Source organism: Hypomesus nipponensis, chromosome 17, assembly GCF_054491055.1.
Source record: "Hypomesus nipponensis isolate SF chromosome 17, ASM5449105v1, whole genome shotgun sequence".
Taxonomy (NCBI): Eukaryota; Metazoa; Chordata; class Actinopteri; order Osmeriformes; family Osmeridae; genus Hypomesus; species Hypomesus nipponensis.
Window position 1 is genome coordinate 6,184,855 of NC_140377.1, and position 23,833 is coordinate 6,208,687.

The 23,833-nt window shown below is 47.9% G+C and overlaps 1 protein-coding gene across 1 annotated transcript; it reads right to left on the reverse strand.

The window, feature by feature from the left end:
• Positions 1-12,055: 12,055 nt before the first annotated feature.
• LOC146253174 (transcription factor Sox-8-like) lies at positions 12,056-14,391 on the reverse strand. Its single transcript, XM_084676936.1, has 3 exons — positions 13,728-14,391; positions 13,042-13,274; positions 12,056-12,897 (listed from the first exon to the last, which is right to left on the reverse strand). The coding sequence occupies exons 1-3, from the start codon at positions 14,141-14,143 to the stop codon at positions 12,149-12,151; spliced, it is 1,398 nt and encodes a 465-aa protein (XP_084533062.1). The 5' UTR covers positions 14,144-14,391; the 3' UTR covers positions 12,056-12,148.
• Between the last annotated feature and the right edge of the window lie 9,442 nt (positions 14,392-23,833).

Below are 23,833 nucleotides of genomic sequence, written 5' to 3' on the forward strand. Positions count from 1 at the left end.
CCAGGGGGAATCCCCGGACGGGTTTCCTGGCACATCTTCACATGTTTTTCCAGTCAAATCAGCTGGACGGCAGGTCACTGAGAAAGTAGGAGAGGGAAGAGAAAGAGAGAGAAGGAGAGGTGGGGACAGAGAAAGAAAGGGAGGGTAGAAAGAGGGAAGAGAGAGAAGGAGAGGGAGAGAAAGAGGTGTGGCGAGGGGTGAACGGGGTGAGGCCGATGAAGAAAGAGGGGAAAAGAGAGCAAAAAAAGAGACCAAAACAGAGAGAGAGACAGAGAGAGTGAATGGGAGGAAGGGAGACAGAGAAAGGGTGAGCAGAAAGAAAAAAAAAGAAGTGAGAGGAGTGATCATGGTACAGAAACATTTGCTCTGTCATTCCGCCAGAGGTGTTCTAACCTGCCGTGTGATAATTGGACAGGAGGGGAAACCCTCCAGTTCTCCTACGCCCTCCCTCCCTCCCTCCCTCCCTCCCTCCCTCCCTCCCTCCCTCCCTCCCTCCCTCCCTCCCTCCCTCCCTCCCTCCCTCCCTCCCTCCCTCCCTCCCTCCCTCCCTCCCTCCCTCCCTCCCTCCCTCCCTCCCAGGCTTCATCATCCAGACTACACCCTCCTAGACCCTCCCTCCCAGACTCCAACAGCCAGGCTCAGGGCTTGGAGACAACTCCCTTATCCACCTTTCAGAAGATCCATGTCTATCACAGTTTGATTTGGGTGACATTGTTTTCGTGTGTGGTGTTGCTGGTGGCGGAGGGGAAAGTCCTGGAGCTCGAACACTGGAGAGGAGGTTGGGGAGGTGGGGGGTAAAGGGGGGTTAGGGACTGGAATCATGGGAGATTAAAAGCTTTTCTGGACTGGGTTCAAGAAGTGCTGACGAAGCAAGACTAAACACGGCAAACCACACGAGAGATCTGCACATGTGCTGCCCTCACTCTCTTCTGGTTGGGAGTGCTGTAGGCCTGTCCTGTCCATGTGCATGCATGCATGCCGGCACGCGCACAGGCATGGATACACACGCACACATTGTACATACACACATAAAGCTGAAAGGAGAAAGCGAGGGAGAGATGGGACAGAGAGAGAGAGAGAGAGAGAGAGAGAGAGAGAGAGAGAGAGAGAGAGAGAGAGAGAGAGAGAGAGAGAGAGAGAGAGAGAGAGAGAGAGAGAAAAGGAAGACAAGACAGAGGATGAAAGGAAGTGACCAGGAAACCAAGAGGAATAACCAATAACCAGGAAAAGGCCCAAGGTCCTGGGCAACGGTTGCTAGGAAGAAAAGAAACAGAGCAATCCAGTTTCTGCTTTCAATTCTCATTGGGCGATCCTTTGTTTAGTCAGCGATCGCCAGCCGTTGCCCTGAAACCAGACACTCCACTCTGGATGTTTTCTAGCCGGGGTTGTCTAATAGCACCATGACCATATCCAAAGCTGTCTCACTCCCCAGGGTTCTTCCACAGGCCTGGCAGACATAACAGGCTGCTCCACAGTCAGGCTGCTTGCTCTGTGTCCCCCATGTTCTGGCATCCCAGCACACCGCAAATATCCTGTCTGCACCGCCGGGGCCCACGCCCGCTGCAGGTGCCAGGGGCTCTGATTCATCCAGAGAGCCAGAAGACCGAGGAGTCTGGGAGGACCAGGGAGCGTGAGGGGACCAGAGGGCCTGGAGGACCAGAGAGGGATCGGATCCCAAAGGGTCATTGGACCAGAGGGCTTGGAGAACCAGAGAGAGTTCGGATCCCAAAGGGTCATTGGACCAGAGGGCTTGGAGAACCAGAGAGAGTTCGGATCCCAAAGGGTCATTGGACCAGAGGGCTTGGAGAACCAGAGAGAGTTCGGATCCCAAAGGGTCATTGGACTAGAGGGCTTGGAGAACCAGAGAGAGTTCGGATCCCAAAGGGTCATTGGACCAGAGGGCTTGGAGTACCAGAGAGGGATCGGGTCCCAAAGGGTCATGGGACCAGAGGGCTTGGAGAACCAGAGAGAGTTCGGATCCCAAAGGGTCATTGGACCAGAGGGCTTGGAGAACCAGAGAGAGTTCGGATCCCAAAGGGTCATTGGACCAGAGGGCTTGGAGAACCAGAGAGAGTTCGGATCCCAAAGGGTCATTGGACCAGAGGGCTTGGAGAACCAGAGAGAGTTCGGACCCCAAAGGGTCATTGGACCAGAGGGCTTTGAGTACCAGAGAGAGTTCGGATCCCAAAGGGTCATTGGACCAGAGAGCTTGGAGAACCAGAGAGAGTTCGGATCCCAAAGGGTCATTGGACCATAGAGTCAGGGTACCAGGGAGAATCAGAGGCCCCAACACAACATCATTAGTTGTCTCGCTCCACATTATAGACCTGCTCCTTAATGGGATTCTCTAACAATCTCCGATGAACTGACCTGAATTTGGCTACATTCTCATCCACGAGACTATCATCCCATCAGCTGGCCTCGTACCCCCTTCCCCCTCCAGGCCTTATTCGCCCCCCCCCCCCCCACACACACAGGACTCGTACGGGCGGCTCTTGTCGTCCTGCAGGAGTGCGAGCTGCTCTTCTCAGGGATATCACACGCCAGAGCAGTGAAAGGTCTGTTTTATTAAAAAGCCACCCACCCCAGAAGCAGATCCCTTTTCACATTCAATCATATAATCCCCACAGCCCCACCCAACTGCAGGACACTCTGCCAGGAAGTGAAATGTTACCTGGCCAGTGTGTGTGCGTGCCTGTGTTTGTGTGTGTGTGTGTGTGTGTGTGTGTGTGCGTGTGTGTGTGTGTGTGTTTATTCATCCAGCCACTTTGGCATCTGCAGGTTCAAACCAAAGAGATGGGGATAATGATAGCTTGTATAGCTGAATGAAAAGGGATCCAAATCAAATTAGGGCAAAGATAAACAGTGAAGAAAGAGGATATATATCCTAGTCTGGAAACAAATACTATATTACATTTTATCTGTGCCACTATCCACTTTCTTTACCTCTAACATCTCTCAACATTTTCATTCAAACATGTTTTTCTACCTCGGTCTGCTCTCTCTCTCTCTCTCTCTCTCTCTCTCTCTCTCTCTCTCTCTCTCTCTCTCTCTCTCTCTCTCTCTCTCTCTCTCTCTCTCTCTCTCTCTCTCTCTCTCTCTCTCTCTTTCAACCGTATCGCTCTCTCTCTCTTTACTGCTTTATTATTATCTCTCTCTCTCGATGCATTGGAACAGTCCGGTAGTACCAGGGGCAGCCTGCCACCAGACCCCCAGCCTGGGTTAGAGGTCAAGCTCATTAGCAGTCAGAGCCAACTGCTGGCCCTGTTGGAACAGAGAGAGCCTACTGGACTAAAGTACCTCATCTCTTTCTCTCTGTCTCTGTCTCTCTGTTTCTCTCCTGTTTCTCTCTTTCTCTTTCTCTCCTTCTGTTTATGTCTTCCTCTGTCTCTCTGTCTCCCTCTCTACCTCTCTCTACCTCTCTCTGTCCCCCTTTTGCTCCACAACAATTCATATCAGAGCCCATTAAAACTCCCGGTTGGAGTGACATCACAGAATGTGACATCACGGCTCTCTTCGTATGAAAAAGGAGAAACTTCTCCCTCTGTCCCCACATCGTTTTTTACTGTGGACAACGCGATTGGTTGAAAGTGGACAATTGGAGGAGTAGGAGTTGGGTCGTTGCTTAATATCCTCCCTGCTCCCTGGCCTCTGACTGTTGGATGAAGAAGAGAGCCGTTGAGAGTTCTTTCATCTTGAAAATGTGAGCTGCTTTTAAATGGAAAAGTCAGCGTGTTCCTTTTGAACACGCGTGAAGGGCCAGCGTGTTGTGTAACACAATCCAGTTTGAGATGAGTACACAACTGGTGAGGGCCTTTATCAAGTGATTTATAGAGGCTGGTCTCTGAACAGCTAGTTTGTTTGGGCTGCTTTCGCTACAACCTCACACACACACACTTACTCCTGGGTTTTCTGAAAATCACACAACTGTCAAATATCATGAATATATTCTGAGAAAATGGTGGATTCCCACCAAGCAAAACGTTTTCTTCACTGTGAGAGGAGAGGACAAAACCTCAGACACCACATGATCTCTTGTCTTGAGTATGTGATTGGCAGGCTGTGATCAATGTTTCCCTTCCACTGTCCATACTGTCCCTTTGACCTTATGACCCTATAACTTTTGTCACTAGTCACTTCACCTGTTGAGCAGAGCTACATTTTTGGGTTTGCATCATTCTGTCAGGTGGGAGGGTCCAGAATTATAAAGACGTGATAATTGGTTCTGTTGAGACAGGGCATAATTGAACGAGCTCTAAAGTGTCTGGGAGGATTTGACACCACTATTCCCCTGGTTCACTAGTCCCCTGGTTCACTATTCCCCTGGTCCACTAGTCCCCTGGCTCTCTTGTCCCACAACCCCCTGCTCCTTGTCTGTGAGAGCAGAGGGCCGGGTTCTGAAAGCCCGAGGCGCTGTGGCGACTTGCAAAAGCCAACCTCTGGAACTACCCTGTGGTTAGCCATCCTCGCCACGGCTCGACCGTAATGGACCCCGCTAGACCACTAAAAGGCAAACGCTTCCTCTAACCCTAACCTCTGCCTCCCCCCCCCCCCCCCCCTTCACTGCTTCTCTTCTCCAGACCTCACCAGTCCATGGGGGGATGTAACCAAAGCCAGGGGGGTCGCACTGGGGGGGTGAAGCGGGATGGGATCAGGAAGTTGAGGAGGGGTGACGGTGCAGAGCAAGGTCATACAGAGGTTGCTGCACCAACAGATACTTTGGTTGGTGTTGGGTCTGTGTGTCGGCTGAATGGTACTGGTCCTGGGGCAGAAAGGGTGAGGGGTAGAGAGGTGGAGAAGTGGAGAGGTAGAGGGGGAAAGAAGGCAGAGAAGTAAAGAGGAGAGAGGTAGACTAGAGAGTGGGAGGGAGGCCGAGAGAAGGAGAGAAGACTGGTTTCTCATCATCCAGGGGATTCAGAGGAGAGAGGAGCCTTCTTGCTGTTTGTTTCTCTTCACGCTCCTGTGGTCGTTACTGTTGTCAGGTATGACACGCGGTAGACACACACACTCAATGTCCGTACAAACCCACTCTCACACACAGCTACATTTATATATACGTACACTAACAACTTCACACACAAACCTCTCACATATGTGCAAACATTTACATTCCCACTGCAGGCTACACATTGTTTCATTCACTGACAATAGATTCACTTTCATTATGAACCCAATCCATATCAAAGCTGGGCCTGTCTGGTTCTGGCTCCCCTCCAGGCCCCTCACAGCACAGGCCAAAACCACACGGCAGAACAAACTCCTCGCTCTCTTCCCTTCTCCCTCCCCTCTCTCCGTCCCTGTTCTTTGTCATACCACAGACGATATCAAGTGTGGGGACAGGGGGACATGTGGGGCTGATCAGACGCGTATCGGAGACGCCTCGCGACGGACACCTAATATGCTGCGGTGTGCCGTCTGCTCCCAGCTCACTCCCGTGACCCCTCCTCAGGGAGAGGCTCATCTCTGACATGGCTTCCAAATGCCTTCCTTATGGCTGACGGAGCAGTGAAGCGTGGATGGGGAGCTGTGAGCAAGGAGACTGGTAGCTGGTGGGGCTTTGCGCACAGCGAGGCTCACCAGGGAGACATGAGTACTGATGGCTCTGCTGTTTCATCACAGTTGCCATGTTGCGCTGGGTGGCAGGATTTGGAGCTCCCTGTTGAGCGCGCTCACACACAGGCGTGCGTGCCAAGGCAGGGCTACATTTAAAACTCGGTCCCTGCTGTCCCTGGATCCATGTGCCAAGCTGAGAGGAGGAGGCTGTTGCTTTTCTTTTCTTTCTTTCTTTCTTTCTTTCTTTCTTTCTTTCTTTCTTTCTTTCTTTCTTTCTTTCTGTCGTTCTTTCTTTCTGTCTTTGTTACCTTATTTCTTTCTTTCTGTCTTTGTTACCTTATTTCTTTCTTTCTTTCTTTCTTTCTCGTTCTGACCTTCCTTTTTCATGTGCTGCTTTCTTTCATGGTCCCCTTACTTTTAATATTCCCCCTCTCTCTCCCACCTCTCTGTCTCTCTCTTTTGGTCTCTTTCTGTCTCTCCCTTTCCCTGTCTCACTCTCTCGCTTTGTCGTTTTGCCTCCCTATTTGGATCTACCGAGACTGCTCTTTGTAGGGAGTATATTTCTGAAGTATGTACCTCCCACACTCCTCGGTCCAGGGTCCCGCAGGACCCAACATTCTGGTGGCGCACCGAGAGAGTGTACGTGGGCGCCAGAAGGTGTGTGTTTGCATGTGTGTGTGCGGGTGTGTGTGTGCATGCGGGAAGGCATGCATGTGCAGGCGTACTTCTGTGTATGTGTGTGTGTGTGTGGAGTGTGTGATTCCGCGAGTGTGTTTGTGCGCGCGCGTTAATATTACGGCGAACTAACCACCGTATCCAGCCGTAATCACATCAGACCACGCCTGTAAAGAGAGATCCCCTCCTTCACGTAACCTTTTTACTATAATGACCGCCCCAATAACCCACACAAAGGTCTCCTTTCTCCCCGCGCAGTGCAGGGATGTGAACAATGCCCGGGTTCTACCCATTCAGATGGTCTCGGGGCACTGTCTGCTCCTCTTTAATAGAATAAGGAGACAATTTCAAGTCATTTGACCGGGTTAATGTTTATTTATTTAAATGTCAATGAGCCAGCCTAACGAGATGTACGTGAGTTAATGAACAATTCCTCTCTGCTAATGGCATACGATGTACTATATAATGTGTGTGTGTATGTGTGTGTTTGTGTGTGTGCGTATGTGTATGTGTGTATGATGAACCACATGGACACAATCTGATTAGAATAAGAAGGTTGGTAGAGAGTTAGGGTTATGGTTCAAGGAGTTATCGATAGATAACTAGGACTAGCAATAAAGAAAATTGAACAAATTGCCATTTTCAACAGCTACAGCACACAGCAGCACAGAGTGCCGGTACTAGAAGAACTGAGAAAACATCCCCATAGTTACCAATCAACAAGTCTGTAAGCTGCTGAGCAGAGCAGAGAGGCAGCATGGAGGCAGTCACACGGCCACAATGTGTCAGGAGAAAGTGAAAAGCAAACAAAGGAATGTACGAAGGTGAAATGTACTTAAATGTAATTGTTTTGAAATGTACTTGTATGCACCACCTTACAGTTATTTCCATGAATTCATTGTTTTAAAAATCCCTTTTCACACCAACGTGTTTTTAAATGTGCGAAAAGAACTGTCTGTCAATTCAGCCTTGTCCACCAACTGTAAACCTTTGGGTGTGTTTATTTGGCATTCAGCTTTCGTCAGGTTCAATTTCATTTTGTGATGATATATTAAGACACGTCGCATTTCTTGTTTCGTTTATTTTGTTGTGCAAATAAACACTTCTTGGTGTGAACGGACAAGATTTATTTTGTTACTGTCGGACATGCAGAAGGTAAACACTATCAGCAGCATGGTTTGATGGGATGTGTACTTTATTTTCCAGTTTCATGTCCTATTTGGTTGACATAAACTCAAGGTCCACCCAGGACCCGGGTAATTGCCCAGGCATTGGCACCCATGGAGGAGACGGACCCAATTTAGTGTTGTGTTGAGGGCCAGTGAGCTGGCACTGGGACGACCTCTCTGCCAGGCAGGGTTCTCGAGGAGCTGGGGAAGTCAATGTTGGTTCTGTCTGCCAGCCTGTTTTCCTTGGCCCGGCTGTGCCAGCGAAGTCAGGACACAGAGATGGTAAAACGCACCCTTTTATTTAGCAAGATGAACAGGAAGAGGTGGCCGTACGAGGGTGATTTATTCAGGAAGTCATTAACTCAGGGGCGGAACGACTAAAGTTTACTTTAACATGTTTGCTTTGGAGGCCAGGGGCAGATAGCAAACAAGAAGTGGTAGGAGTGGGAGGGCCCTGGCTGGGTAGAGGGGATGGGTCATGCAAGATACTTTACTGGGGCCTGTTGCTAAACCCTGTGGAACCAGAATGAGATAGTGCTTCATGAAATCTGCGGCCTCACATCCCAGTTTATCAAGTCAAGATTTCACTGTTGCGACAGTTTCAATCAAGCGTACTTGGGCTGGAACACGGTCTGTAGCGTTGTTGACTTAGGGTGGCTGTGTCCAGGTCGCTTCCAAGAACATCTGTGTCCATGACGTCACACTCCTCACCCACTCAGGAAGTGGATGTGTGTGAGGCCGAGCAGCTCAGACCCTTTGTGTGGTGAAGGCCGTAAAGGCTAACATGAGCTCCTGGAGGACAATGTGCTGGAGCTGGACAGGATGGAGAGGCCCTGACGCCCCTCTGTATCAGGGGGCAGACTTGCCGCATCAAGTGGGGTCGGGCAGGGTCCGTTCAATGGCAGCCAATACCCACACTTTCGTTTTCATCCACTTCATTTCCCTTGCAAATCAGCCAAGTTCTCTAAGCTCTCAGGCTCTCGACACCCCCCCCCCCCCTTACCCATTTCCGCAAAACAAGTGGTCCCCAAGTCACTCCAACTCATTAGTGTATGAGACTATTACTCTGGGAGCTCTCCTGCTCCTAGCAATAGGATGTGGTCGAGTGATGGAGGACACTGCTCTCTGGACTCGTCTAGTCTCCCCTGGGCCAAGTCCCTCCATCGGCCAGTAAAGTCTCCCCTCTATCAAGCACGTCTGTGACAGCAAGAATGTTCGACTTTGCATGCCTCACAAAATACTGACGTGACTAGAACTGGATGTTCAATTTTTGGGGCTAAGCTAAGTGACGCTGCGTGGCCGTGTGCCTCTGTGCTCGCATGTGTGTGTGTGTGTGTGCAGTAACCAAGTATGGCCTCCAGTTTGTCATTTCGATGTTATCAACTCTACGCTTGCTCTGGGGTCAGAGCCTCATGTTCTCAGTTGAATCACGGGGACCAGCTAGCTTTTTCTCCTCGGGTTGCGGGATCTTGGCTGCTTCAGGCGACGTTGCTCCACTTCATCCTCGTTGTCATGGTCATTTACAGGACTTAGGCCCTGTGATGGTGGTCGTCTGAAACAGGACCCAAGCACCCAGAAGAGCCCTTCTCCCCTACTTCTCTCCCCTTCTGTTCTTTCTTGAGAGTTCCTCCTGAAACTATTTGGCAAACAATAGTGAAAAAAAAAGAGACTCCGAGGGAGGAGAACAACAAGTCGTTATTGAGCCACCCACTCCCCATCTGCCGCGCAATTCTCTTATTTTATTACCAGCATCGAGTGCGTCGATTAGGTTTTTCTGTTCATCAGTCGTGGCAGTGCGTTGACGTCGGCCATACATAAAAACAACAAAAAATCGAGTGCTGCGAGTTGAGATGGGGGGAAAAATTCCTCCCCCATGTGCATCTAATCGTCCGTTCGCGGCCTCCTTAATGACTTGTCAGTTCCCCCTGCCCTTCCATTTTCTGTCCAATTAATTCTTTTCTTGCTCTCCGGATAAAAAGAGACAATGCTGCCCCTCCACAGCATAATGAATCATTAAAATTCAGCAGCTTCGGGCTGGCACTTGGCACCCTTACCAGGCCCGGTTGGGCTCGACTGCTTGGCATGCACGCCAGTGCCAACTTAAAAATCCTGCCCACTGACCAGTGTACTGGCCACCATTTCTCCTCTACTTCACTGGTGGAGTGTTAACTGTATTCACTCTATGAACCACTCTTTTAGGGATTTGACTGCTGCTTTGAGCTTGTAAGGTTACAGTATTTCTTTATTTGACGTATGTGCGTTTCTTAATCTGGCCAGCTTCTTTAAGAGCGGAGTAATGTTTGTATGCCTAGAGCATGGTGCTGGTGAAAGGATTGTATGTATATTATTCCCTTCTCCATATTTTTGATATATATATATATAAATATATAGTATAACTTTTTGTTTAGTACATTATAAAACTCTCAAGAGAACACTTTTTGTTCACTTTGTCTTGTCAGTTCTTATCCACTAAAGTGACAGCATGTTCTATTCTTCTATGAGCCAATTTGTCTAAAAACACTGCACATACCTCATACCACATTAGTCTCAAGCAGAGAACGTGACTATGTCCTGCTAACTTTCTCCTGTGGTGTCGTTCAGAGTTGATCGTCCTCCATCTGGCCCTCCTCATAGCTGAACTGTAAATAATTGTCCAATCATCTTTTCGGTGGATAAATTAGAGTCCACAACACAGTCATGTCTAATATGAAGTCTTGTTAGGAGGGAGCCGCCCACCATGCAGATGTAGCAGAGGATTTTGGGTTTTGGTATTCCAAGCTGTTCAATATCTGTTGCGAACTCCTTCAAAGTTTGCACAAAACAGAGGTGTTCTGCTCCCTCCTTTCGCTTCAACAGTTATAACTCAGATAAGAATGTAATTTACATAATTTCCATAAAAGACGACAACGAAAACGTGAAGAAAAAAAAGTATCTTTTATTTCATTTTTTCCACAGAAATGGCCAGCAAATGGGTTAGCTGTGCATGTGTAAATGATGTAGTTAATATGGACAACAATATATTATACAGCCTAGAAAATGGTAAACTGTAATAATATTCAAAATAATCCTGCTCTCTCTGGACGTGGTGTGGCAGAGACTTCTGCTCACACAGAGAAACAGGAAACAGAAAACCGAGGCAGTCACAAAATGGCACCCAATGAAGATTATGAACATTTTATCTCTTTGATTTGATGTGGTGGGTTACTGATTGCAGGCTGCGTGACGTTTTGTTAATGATTCCATTGAAAACGTAACATTTAAAATGTAACAAATGAGCATTAGAAGAAGGCACAAATACATTTTGCAAGTGTAGACATGGGTTACAGTGACTTGGCACCTGATTGTAGCTTGTGAGGAAGATATACACAAATAAAACCTTTTGTCATTTATAGTCATACACACAGGCATACATGCACACACAAACCATACACACACACACACACATACACACACACACACACATACACACACACATACACACATACACACACACATACACACACACACACATGTAACACATCTGTCGATCATGGTCACGGCAAAGATCTTCCTCAAACTGTAATTTTCTCTACTGTTTGTGTCGAGTAACAGTCTAGCTTACCCCGTCTTGAGTGTTTGGTCCCCAAGGGTCAATCAAATGGACAGCGGATGTTAAACAAGCACACACACACACACACACACACACACACATCTCTGTATCGTCCTGTCTGCGTCGATGCATAGGTCCAGCTGACATGTCACTCGGTGGCCATGGTATTCTCTTACCCCACTTCCTTTCACCCAAGATCATGACTAATCGCAATTTGGCAAGCATAGCGGTGGAACACCTGTCTGGTCACATGGTCTTCCACAGAAACTACGCTTTCGTTCCTCTTCCTTGGAATGGACATTTCTGGTATTGATCTTCTACGGAATGACGTCAAAAGTAAAGAAAGAAAGAATGTGTGAGGAATTGTATCTTACTTGATCCACTGGTTTTCATTAAGGGGAATAAACGTTAGGCCTACACCCCTCCCACATTAAGTGTATAACAACAGAACACAACAAAAGAGAAATAATGTAATAAACATAAATATATAAGACTTTTCGAATCCCCAAATAAAACGACAACATTTAAGATTCAAACTAATTGAATTAAGACTGGTCCGTGGGGTTGAATGTGTGCATATTCGGTGATAAAGCTCAACCTCCTAAAATGAAAACACCATTCTGGTCCACAAGCACATTGATAAATGGATCTCTAGATCCTTCTGTCTGATTGAAACGTCTCTCCTCTTCCGGCTTTGTGTCAAGCGGGCACACATCCTCACGAGCAGTGCTGAACTGGAAGGGGGCTTTGTGAGAGATGGGGTTTGGGGGGGATGGGAGGATTGAGGGACTCTGGGGAGGAGCAGTCTTTGGGGGTGGGGGTCCTCAAAAATGTCCTCACAGAGGAATTTGGTTCTCCGTCCACAGCAATCCCTATCCAATTCAAGGTTAGTCCTCGGAGGGGTGAAAGGTTAAAAACGGTGTATAAAATCAGCAGGCACTTTTTTTTTTCCTTCTTGAACGTTTGTCTCGTGTCTCAAATGGGCACAGGTGACCTACCACAAAACATCTAGAACTTTCCCCCGTTCTGCCTCACTCCCTGACATTCCCTCCCTCCCTCCCTCCTCCCTTCCATCCTTCCTTCATTAGCAGTGCATCAGTGGGAGGCCCCTGGACTCCAGGGTACCTGCCTGGTTAGCCGGGTCAGTGCGTCCAGGTGGCCCCTAGGGCCTGGAGAGGGTGGTGTAGACGGGCTGCTCCCAGTTGGGCGCAGAGGGGCTGTGGGTGGGGGGGATGGACAGACTGTTGAGGATGGGGCTGCCGTAGGGCCGTCTGGAGGAGTGGAAGTAGGGGTACTGGTAGAGGCTGGAGGGGTAGCCTGAGTAGGGGCTGTAATAGTTGGAGCTCTGCAGGTCTGTATAGTCACACTGGGAGCTGGGGAAGGAGGCGGCGGCGGCGGCGGAGGTCACGCAGGACTGGCCGCTGTAGGAGCCGCCGTAGTCGGAGTGGGAGGGCGAGCCGTGGGAGTGCTCGCTGTAGTGGGAAGGGCTCAGCTGCTCCGTCTTGATGTGAGGTCGGTGCTGGGCTGCGTCGCCGGCCGATGAGGAGGAGGAGGACATGCCGGCGGCGGCCTTGCGGTTCCAGGAGGGCCCGCCGGCACCGGTGTGGCCGTAGGGAGACGGGTAGGATGCACCTGGGTTCTGCCCGTGGCCATGGTGGTCTGAGGGCAGGGCGGAGCCGGAGGCGGAGTGACCGTTGAGGGGGAGGTACTGGTCAAACTCGTGCACGTCGAAGGCCTCCATGTTGCTGATGACGTCCGTGCTCAGCTCCGAGATGTCCACGTTGCTGAAGTCGATGTTTTGCCGGCCGTTGTCCAGGAGACGCCTGCCCTCGTGCTTCAGGTCCTGCTTGCCCCCGTTGTGCAAGTCTGTTTTGGGGGTGGTCGGGGGTGTGGGTGGCCCATGAGGTTGGCCTGCAGAGAACAGGGAGAGGGGGGTGAGAAGGTGCTTTGGAAAAAACATTGAACTAGTAACAAAGCTTCCACATTCCATATGCAAAAAACAACCCGATGCTGTTCCATGATACTGTATCAGCAGTGAAGTTGTGCTCCTCTCACCTGTGTGTTCATGGTGGTGGTGTCCGTCCAGACCAGCCAGTCCTACCATCCCTGGCTCAGCCTTGTACATCTGATGGCCCAGCTCTGCTCCAGAGTCAGAGTCACTCTGTCCCGGTTTCACGTTCTTCCTCCGGCGTGGCTGGTACTTGTAGTCCGGGTGATCTTTCTTGTGCTGCACACGGAGCCTCTCCGCCTCCTCCACAAACGGCCTCTTCTCACTCTCCGAGAGCAGCCTATGCAAATGGTTAGCACACCATTAATGAATGTAGAATTTTGAATATGTTTGAATAATGTACCGGCTCTAAAATGATATGATGTCAGTTATGGTAACAAAAATATATATGAATAAAATAAAACATTACTCAAGGTTATCACACAGAAAATGATGTATTTTTTTAAGGTCTTGGCTTAAATTAGATTTGTGACTTTTAGTTGTGTTATGCAGCAGTTTAGACATGCAAAAAAAATAGAAAGCAATTATTATTTTCCTATGTGATTTCAAATTGTGTAAACCTACTAAATCCTAAATTCTTTATTCATGCACATATCTAAATGTGACAGGGTCGCCAAAGTATTATTTTGTTCATTTTTGTCCGTTTCTTGAGAAATTATGAAGTTCAAAATCAAGTAATTTTAAAATGTCAGACGAATAATATTAACAGTTTATTTAATTCATAGATACATACCGCCAAAGTTTTCCCAAAGTCTTGCTGAGTTCGGCATTGTGCAGATGAGGATATTGGTCAGCAAGCTTTCTGCGCGCCGCTTGCGCCCAGACCATGAACGCGTTCATCGGTCTTTTGACGTGCGGTTTATTTTTCAACGATCCGTTCCCCCTCACAGGCATGGGCACGAGGGACCAGTCGTATCCCTTGAGAACCTGCGACACTGCGTCTCGTATGCACGCAGGAAAGCGATCATCATCCTCACCGTCCAGTTTCTTTCCCAAGCCAGACAGCAGAGATCCGTGCCCGTCGGATCCAGTCGGCGAGGATGGTGCATCTGAGTCAGATTCATCCTGGGACATGGAGCTTGTTGTGCCGGCTGGACTGCACGGCGGGTCGCTGATAGACTTGTCTTGTTCATCCGTCATTTTCAACATTGATTAATCTTAGGAAGATGAAATCCTTGTAAATATGTCAAGTCAAAAGTACTTCAGAAAAGAGTCAAGCAAATAAAAGCGCTTGCAGCCAAATAAATTGCGCATTTACGCACAGTGAACCATGGTAAATCCCTTCACAACATGAACATGAAGTAGGGGTCCGTTGTTTTTGTTATTTGATTTGTTTGTTTTTCCTCGTTCTTTTTTTCTAAGTTGTCATGGGTACTTCAGGAGATGGAAGTCTGAGATGTGAGTCCAGACGCTGAGTGATAGAAGAAGTTTACTGGAAGTTTAAAGCCTTCACTCCACCTTCTTTCTCTGATTGGCTCGACGGCTTCACCAATGTCGAATCTCATTGGTTTCACTTTTTGGATTGACAGGCCATTTGATGCCTTTTTCCTCGGAGGTGAAATATTTCAGTAACAGTTCCCCTCTTATTTTAATATAGTCTACAGTTTCATGGCTAGAGTGTTTATCTATGTAGTGTGCCGTAGACCTGCTTGATTATCATGTACAACACTTGGTCGTTATTTGACACAATGAACAATTGCAGAAAGTACCAATTTAACACACAAATACTGTGTCCCATCGCTTTACACTGTAGGATGTCTTGGTGTTAATAGCAAGACTAGCCTTTTAAAGCGAATGATAAGAGAGCAGACATAGTTAATGTGTCAGAAACCGTAGGTTACGCTTTACTTCGACAATCCTTCCTTTACAACAATGAAACGCTTCGGAAATATGTAGAAACAAAGTTATCAGGCCTGCACAAAACATTTGATGCACAAATGTTATGGAATAATGTTCAAAACAAAGCATCAAAACAAGTTACCATTACCTTGTGACAGCGAATATCTTAAGACAGTGATTACAATATACTATCTCATTAGCTGCACAAATTAATGTAATAATATAATTGAAAAAAGTTTTCAAATATTTTATGTCTTGGCTATTCGTTGTTTCATAAAGAGCATAGCAGGATTACTGTGTATATGGTGACGTTTTGATACATTGGTGATGTCTGGTGCAGGCCATGGTTGTGCTGTTGGTCAACGCACAATTTTGTGAGCAACAGTAATGTTAGTCAGGTTTGATGACATATGTCATCCAATATTGGAGGGTCTTTCAGTTTTATGTCATTTTGTTTTATGGGACGTTTTGTAGGCATGTCACATGACAAAAGTATATTCCTTCCAAAGTTAGGTCAAAGTTTGAACCAATTCCCATATGTCGTATAATATGCCAATGCTGGCAGGATGCTTCTCTTTAATCTGGCCAAGTAAAGTAGAATGATTTTAAATCAAGTAGGTCGAGGGATTCCAGACCAACAATAAAGTTTGAAGCAGGGAAAATGCGAAGTGGAATAACCTAGTATTTATTAACAGAGAACAAGTTTTGTTTTATACGGGAATCGTAAGAGCTGTATGAGAAGAAAAAAAATGTCACGATGCATAAAATTCGTTTATTTCGTTCGAGTATCGTATTATTACAATGTTGTATTCAGCATCCACGTAGTTATTTGTCAACAAAGTACGTTTTTGTTCAATAGTATGGTGAAGGATACTAAAACGTTAAATTACTGCTGCTCTGTTTGCTCATGTTTTCAAAAGTTAGAATTCGCTGGAAACCTAAAGAGCTCTTAACCAAATAATTAAGAATTATTGTTAAGATGCATCTCGTATGTCTTACCTAATACTTCATTGTTGACAAGTACGATAACTCGGAAAGTCTGACTTATATGGGGAGTTGTGCTCCGATCTGCATGCGCACTGAAGGCATCCCATGCCCCTTGCTGTCGACCAATTAGACGTGGACTGGCAAGTCGGCGCGCCGCAGTCACTTTTTTCACATCAGTCTAGTCAACATGCCAGAAGAGGAAGTCAATATTTTAAGTCCTATAGTGATATAGTTCATCTCCCATTATATATATAATGCATATTTATTATGTTTAAAATTGAATTCTCCATTCAATATATGAATAGTGTGACCTCTCTCTCTCTCTCTCTCTCTCTCTCTCTCTCTCTCTCTCTCTCTCTCTCTCTCTCTCTCTCTCTCTCTTCTCTCTCTCTCTCTCTCTCTCTCTCTCTCTCTCTCTCTCTCTCTCTCTGTCTCTCTCTCTCTCTCTCTCTCTCTCTCTCTCTCTCTCTCTCTCTCTCTCTCTCTCTCTCTCTCTCTCTCTCTCTCTCTCTCTCTCTCTCTCTCTCTCTTTCTCTCTCTCCATTCCAGAAAGTACCAAATAAGTTGTGTACCATACAGTATGCAATGACAAATACAGCCTGAATTTGAATGTAAACAAATGTTCAGGACTCTTGTTCAAACATTCAGACAGTCAAGCGTACTTGCACTAAAACAAAGGTCTCTGTTGGTGGCTCAATAACAAGGGCCCATGACAGCCAGTGAGCCCAGGTACTCTGGCAAAGGTTCTTTTGTTAAAGGCACTTCTACACACTCCAAACAGCGAGGAGGAAGTTAATAAACTCCCACAGAAGTCTGTTTGTTATCCAGGAGGAAGGAAAATAACAGATGTGACTTAAAAAATGAACCAGGCCCTTTATGATGTTGAGTGTAGCACAGAGAGAGCAGGGCAGATAAGAAGAGGAGAGATGGAATCACAACCTTTGTTAAAGGAGTCTTTGTGTCAGTGTACAGTATAGTTTCATTTTTATCCCTGGCCTTCCCGGGAAGAGAGCAGATATATTTCAGTTGGCGGACAGTTTAGTTCACTCTAAACTGTGTTCACTGCAGGTCCACCTGTGGATTGGAAAGCAAGGACTGTTTCATGTGACGGGAGAGATCCTTGCCAATGTGGAATATGTTGGTGGTTAACTAGCGCTTCTGAGAGAGGAATCGTATTGTGCTGCCGGGAGGTAAGAAACAGCTTGTACGTTTACTGAGATTACCAGTACCAAGATGGTATGCAGTCTGGAGAGCTCAAGAGAGGGACTGGACTCTTAGATAAAGCATGTGGATGAAAGCATTTGGGTATTCTATAACATAATGATGGGCCGTACACATAAACATGAACAAACCTCGATGCTAATTCTTCATTTCAAGAGAATGTACATAAGCCTTAATGCTCTTAATCTGTTAGCTATGTGGATCGTTTCCTTTTTTGCTGTAGTGCATTCTATTGTACCACACAAGTGATGCAATGTAGATTCCACATTTCTGTGGTTGTGCTTTGAGGCTTCATGAAGGATGGCTGGAGTCAACTCCAGTGCATGTTACAGAATGGATAGAAAGCCAAGATCCTTGCTGTCAAACATGTCTGATGGTCTTTGGCTGCATTCTAAGACCTGCTTCCACTCTTTACACACATGCTGGAGCGCTTTGTGTGTGTGCGTGTTTGTGTGTGTGCGTGATGAGTGTGCATGTGTTTCATCCACCAAGGACTGAATGATGGTCACCTTAAAGGTCAGAGGGTACACAACCCAGATGGATCAAGTGTGTTGTGTAGAGCAGGACAGGAGCGACACATACTAGCCAAAGTGTGTGGGTCGCTACCCTGGCCAGGACCAGGCTACCTGACTGTGGGTGCGTGTTGGTACAACAGCATATGGCCACGACAGGACTAACCAGTGTAGAGAAACCAGAGGTCAGCTCAGATAACCAGGGGGGGTGCTCAGTCCCCCACCCCTCACCCATTGTGAGGAAGCATGACCGCTCAGGGAAGGCTGGTAGGAAGGGAAATATCATCCGACAGCTGCTTTCAGGCGCTGCCAAGTGGTGGGGCTGGCCCTGAGGTTTCACCGGGGTCTGGTGTCAGGAGAGGTGGAACTGGGCAGAGAGAGAGAGAGAGAGAGAGAGAGAGAGAGAGAGGAGAGAGAGAGAGAGAGAGAGAGAGAGAGAGAGAGAGAGAGAGAGAGAGAGAGAGAGAGAGAGAGAGAGAGAGAGAGAGAGAGAGAGAGAGAGAGAGAGAGAGAGAGAGAGAGAGAGAGAGAGAGAGAGAGAGAGAGAGGGAGAGGGAGAGGGAGAGAGAGAGAAGAGAGAGAGAGAGAGAGAGAGAGAGAGAGAGAGAGAGAGAGAGAGAGAGAGAGAGAGAGAGAGAGGGAGAGGGAGAGGGAGAGAGAGAGAGATAATAGAGAAAGAAAGGGGGAAGGAGAAAGAAAGGTAGAACGAGAAAGAGCGAGAGAGAGAGAGGGCGAGGCAGAAGGAGAGAAAAAACATAAATAGAGAGAGCGGTAGGTGGAAAGCCAGAAACGGAGCGAGGGAGAGCTGAAGCGAGAGAGTGAGAGAGAGGTGGCCAAGAGGGACCGGCGAGTGCTGCCTTCACGGCTCTGTGTTGTGGGGAGCGCGCTCTGTTCTGCTCTGCCTTGATGAGGACAGCGGGGGAGGAAGAGGAAGGGGGGAAGGAGGGAGGAGACAAAAGCGAGGGCAAAGGGGCGACTGCGCGTGAACCTTGAGCGTCCCAAAGAGAGACGGAAGGTTTTCATTTTCGTCCTTCTGGAGTTATCTTCCAGAAGTGGGGGAAGTGGGGGGGGGGTCAGGATTGCCTTCTTTGGAGCCAGGGCTCGGGCCCCGTGCTTTCCCAAGTCTCCAGGGCGCCGCTCGGCTCTGCCCCACGCGCAAATAATACCCTCCTGCTTAAGTGATGCGCATACGAAATTCAATTACGCAATCACCCACAGGAAACTTACATCTTTAGTGTGGCCTCGCTGTTTTTGCAATACACTTAAGCACGCTCTGTGCTCTGACCAATCCATTTGAAGAAGGCCTGTGGGGATGCATGGGCCCGGGCACAAGCATATATCATAGCCTAAACGTTGCGTGTGATCAACAGGTTGCAAGAGCCGTGTGTGAATGTGCTCTCTCTGTCCAGAGTAGGCTGGTGATGCTGTCGAGGGGTTTGTGAGAGGATTGGTTGTAGGCAGGGTCGGGGCATTACGATGAGCTCTCAGGAGGAAGACAGAACCCACTTGCAGAACAAACTGTATGGTGGTCAGTTTAAAAACAACAGCATCCAGTAAACTCATTTCAATCATTCAATCGATCATTCTATCAAGCAAACTTTCCATACAGAGCACATTTCGTTCTGACAATGTAACGCCATGAGCCAACGTCACCATGTGTTGAACAAGAGAGAGAGACGTGGTTGACTTGAGATGAAGTCACACAGTACTGCAGCCAGCAGCTACTGACTGGGGTCATTCACACATCTCTGTAAAACACAGGAACCCTGCTCACACAGAGATCAGGTCTTCTGCCATGAAAACCCTCAACCGTCCATGGCTGTATCGTGTGCTTCGGCCAAGTTCTTCTCACACACATTAAAGCAAATCATCTATCACATATGCTCCCCCCCCCCCCCCTTCCCTCCCCCCTCCCCCCGCCCCTCTGATGGGAGGGGACGCTGGATGTTTTCATTTGTTGACCCGTTGCCAAATGTGTTCTCCAGGTTGTCTACTTAGTCAGGTGGGCGTGGTCTGGAGGATGTGGGAGCTGGCGGGGGCTGGTTCTAATCACCACTGCCACCCCCCCCCCCTCAACATCACATAACCCCCCCGCCGCCCACTCCCTGACAGCTGCCATGCGTTAGGGACCTCCTATTGACCCTTGACCCCCTAGCTCTCCTAAAATACGTTCTATTAAAACACCTTAATGAGGGGTTTACAGGCCCAATCGCAGGTTTTATTTCGACCTATTAGGCGACGCAGGGAGACTGTGGTTGGGTGGAGGGAGTTGAGGGGGTGGCTCGGGGTAGGGCGGTGTGCGGAGGGGGCGGTGGGTGGCGGCTGATGTGTTGGGGTTATTTGAGACTGAAGGAAACGATTAGTCCCAACCTATCAGGGTGTGTTTGGCCTGAAGCCCAGTTTGGTTTGAATGTCAGGAGCATTGACTGGCCTTCCAGTACTTCCAGATTAGAGGGTGTTGTTCCATGACCCGTAACTGTCCTGTGGTAAGGCTTGTTGTGTTGATCCCTACTATCGAAGGGCTCAGAGACTTTGGGACGAGAGTTAGATGGAAGCGAGGGAGAGACAAGTGTTTTCTTTTTTTTTCCTGACCTTTCGTATGTTTTCGAAATGTTTTTCTTTACTTCTCCTTTTATATTGGTTTGATTTCAGAATTGTATGTCTTAAAGACATCGGTCTCAATACACTGTCCTTCATGTGCATTCAGATACGAAACAGACATTCCACAATGGAAACCAACAGTACCATGCATCTCGTATGTGAAGTGGATGACGATACTAGCGGCAGCCACAACAAAGCCTATTTCTCCAAGGTGATTGTGGTGGGGACCAGGAATTTAGGCCCAGGGCCAGGTCTTGTCATCTGTGCTTCCCTGTGCACATGTGATGATCAACCCTGCTCAGTCCTCCCCTGTGACAGGGTAAGTGCTCAGGAACACGGGGCGGGGGGGGATCACTCCTCATCCTGATCCTGTGTCATGTCCCAGCCCCAGACAGCCGTGGGAGGGGGGAACAGTAGGGGGTATACTGTATGTTCTTTCTTATTTTCTTTCGATGTACTTCCCCCTTTTCCTTGTCTTTTCCCTCACGCTCTCTCTTCATTTTTCTTTCTCTCTCTCTCTCTCTCTCTCTCTCTCTCTCTCTCTCTCTCTCTCTCTCTCTCTCTGTCTCTCTCTCTCTCTCTCTCTCTCTCTCTCTCTCTGTCTCTCTCTCTCTCTCGTCCCTCTGCAGATGGTCCAGATAAAACTTGTGGTGTGCTCAGTCTTCCAGATTGTCTGCTTTTTGGATCCCAGATTCTCCTAAATCATCTTCCTAATTTGCCTGTGAATTAGATGGTACAAGACATGTAGTCTTTTTTGGTGGTGGTGGGGGTGGGGGGGTGTGCAAGAGGGGGGGGGGATGAAAAAAAAGAGAACCGCCCCTCGACTTTACGGGAAAAGGAAGGCCTCCTCCACAATAGCGCGACCGCCAGAGTTCGTCTGGCTCGGGGACAGGCTCACAGCGCTTGGCTCCGTGCACCAACATAACTCTCCTGTGGGTTGTTTTTACTTAAGGATAATTAAACCAAGGAAGAGCCCCAGTCACAACGCTGTGTACAGCACCACCACACGCACACAAACACGCACACACACACACACACACTCTCAAACACGCGCACACAAACCTTTTACGATGTGCACACGAGCTAACATGGACACACAAACTGTAGGCCACAAGCGTAAACACACAGTCACAAACACGTACTAAAATACTGCGGCAAACATGCACTATAACTGAAGTCATAAAAATCTGCACTTGGAGTCACTGGAGAGGGACATACCAAAGATAGATACCTATTACCCTCATATGCTCCATTATATTATATATGATATTTATATGGCTAACAGTCTGATTCACGCCTATGTCCCTTTTTGGTCCTTACAGTAATAGAGTTTAGTAGCAGTGCTCCAAAACACATCTGCACACCTGGCGATAAACCCGATTAGCCTCAAGCATGTCTCGTGGACACTGACGAAAGTGTTATCCAATATGACTGTGGCTAGCCTATTCCTGTAATATGGAGTCTATTGTGACCCATAAACGAAAGCAGTCTCGTTAGCAGTGTGTTTCGATGATTATGTGGGTGGTGTGGCACAGACGGAGCGCACTTCGAGCTCTGTTTCTGGGCGCCGTTCAGCCCATGTTCCCGCAAAAGTTAATGAACTAAATCATCGAATGGTTGTTGATTTCTCCTCTTGCCGCTTGCGACAGCAGATCAAGGGATTCTGTATTGGGAGTACCGTAGCAAGAAGGAAGGGGACGAGGGGGCTGAGGGGAGGGGGGGGGGGCTGAGGTTGAGGGAGGGTTGCCGCCTTGCAGCCACAGAATCAGTTGGCAACCCAGAAGCGCTCATAAATGGCGTCTTCAGTTCATGTGTAACCTCATAAGCCTATAAACACCCATCAGGGCCAGCATGACCGCGCGGTGGAAAACAGCGTTACAATATTATCTGGAGATTAGAGCCCGTACACATACGCAGTCAGCCGCAAGCCCTCAGATGTGCTCCCTAAAAGACCAGTAATTGGATCAAGAGGCGTTCAGATGAGATGTCATCACGGGGGGAATGTGCTTCCCCCCCCCAACCTTATAATCAACTCCTCTAACTCCTCATCCCCCCCTTCCAGCCAATCACCGTTAATTGTAATCGAGTCATTGGATGCCAGTCGGGGGATGTGTGCGTAAATATAGCCCTTACAGTACAGGAATGTGCTTCCATTTCAGGAGGCTTCTCTGAACTGTCAATTTTCTGTTTCTGATTGGTTAATGGATGGCCTGGTTTTGGCAGTGGGAGGGTGGGTGTGGAGGGGTCGAGGGAGAAGGGAGAGTGGGGTAAATAAGATGGTGCTCTGTGTGACGCTAACGGCCAGCTGCTAACAAGGCCCAGCGCCGATGATCATGTGATTAGCATTTATCAGCCATACTTGAGAGACGGAGATCACGTCAGATGATCTTTATAAATAAAAAACAAAAACACAGTGCATAAAAACAGTGCATGTACTGTACAAACGTTACTGTACGTCAACTCTGCAGCTGACATCTGACTGCCCATACGGTAAAAAACATTGTTTCTAAGTACGCCAAAAAGTGACCACACCAGAAGTTGGTCCACTGCATTTACAAAGCAACATTTCCCTGGACTTTATAGAATTGATGTAACCCAGTTAAAACATCTGAAAGACCATTCCACTTGCACACCTGTCCATGCTAAGGCGAGGTCAACTAAGGCGAGGTCAGGTTTTTTGTGTGTGCCAGGGCGTTGCTGTTTCTTCCTTTGTTGAAGTTACCAACTCTGTTACGCCCCAGTCTGCCACAGGCACAGTAAAACAGGAAGTTGGTTCCAGCCACAGCGTGTGTTTAAGTAGATCTTGGTGTCACTGTTTAATTATTTTCAACAGTTCTTCTCACACATAATCCCCAACATGCAAATCACAGCAGTGGAGCGACCAACAGTCGTGTGGGGTTGATCTTGAGATCCATCCTACCATGAGAAAAACAATATTGTCATAACAGATGAGCCAGCTACATCAGTATTTGACATCCAAGCTTGGTTGACAAACGTCACTTCCTGTCCTCAAGAGGTGTAGAGGATTGTAATGATTGGACTCAGGAGAAGTAGCAGCGATCCGGGCTTTTAACAGTAGTTTAGAGTCGCCAAGCAGGCACAGGTCGTCAACATGCAAACAGAGCAAGGCAGGCAAAACCAACAGATAGTCGGGTCACAGGCTTGGGTCGAACAGGGGCTGGCAGGGGCATCAGAGGCTAGGCACAGAGCCGGCACGGCTGTCAGTCGCTCTGGATAAGAGCATCTGCTAAATGACTAAATGTCAAGCAGGGAAGAGCGGGAGAATGGTCGAGACAAAAACAAAGGTTGGGTACACATAAATCTCGATGATAAGTAACGCTCGGTATTGCAGGTAAAGAATCACTAACAAGACTTTGCAGTGAAGAAACAGGCTAAGCTGGTGTATATAGACTGAAATATCTAATCAGGTAAAGGAGATGCAGGTGTGTGTGTGAGAGGAATTTCAAAACTGTGGTGACTGGGAGGTGAGCCACCATTGTCAAAAGGTTGAAGAAGGTGGAGGAGGAGAAATGGTTTCCTCTCAGTGGTACAGGTCTTCCCACAGGGAGAAAGGCTGGGGGTTGACAGCTTGACCTCTAGCATGCTGTCTAGACCTCTGCACCGTCAACACATGGATGGAATTACAAACTGATGATTAAATCAGCATCTCTCTGATCCA

What these genes read in the sequence shown, in the direction of transcription:
- LOC146253174 (XM_084676936.1), bottom strand. Translation starts at nt 14,143, where the DNA reads ATGTTGAAAATGACGGATGAACAAGACAAGTCTATCAGCGACCCGCCG. An exon ending in ACTTTGGGAAAACTTTGGCG is followed by an intron (nt 13,275 to 13,727) that starts GTATGTATCTAT and finishes CCATTTGCATAG; the next exon opens with GCTGCTCTCGGAGAGTGAGA. An exon ending in CCACCACCATGAACACACAG is followed by an intron (nt 12,898 to 13,041) that starts GTGAGAGGAGCA and finishes TGTTCTCTGCAG; the next exon opens with GCCAACCTCATGGGCCACCC.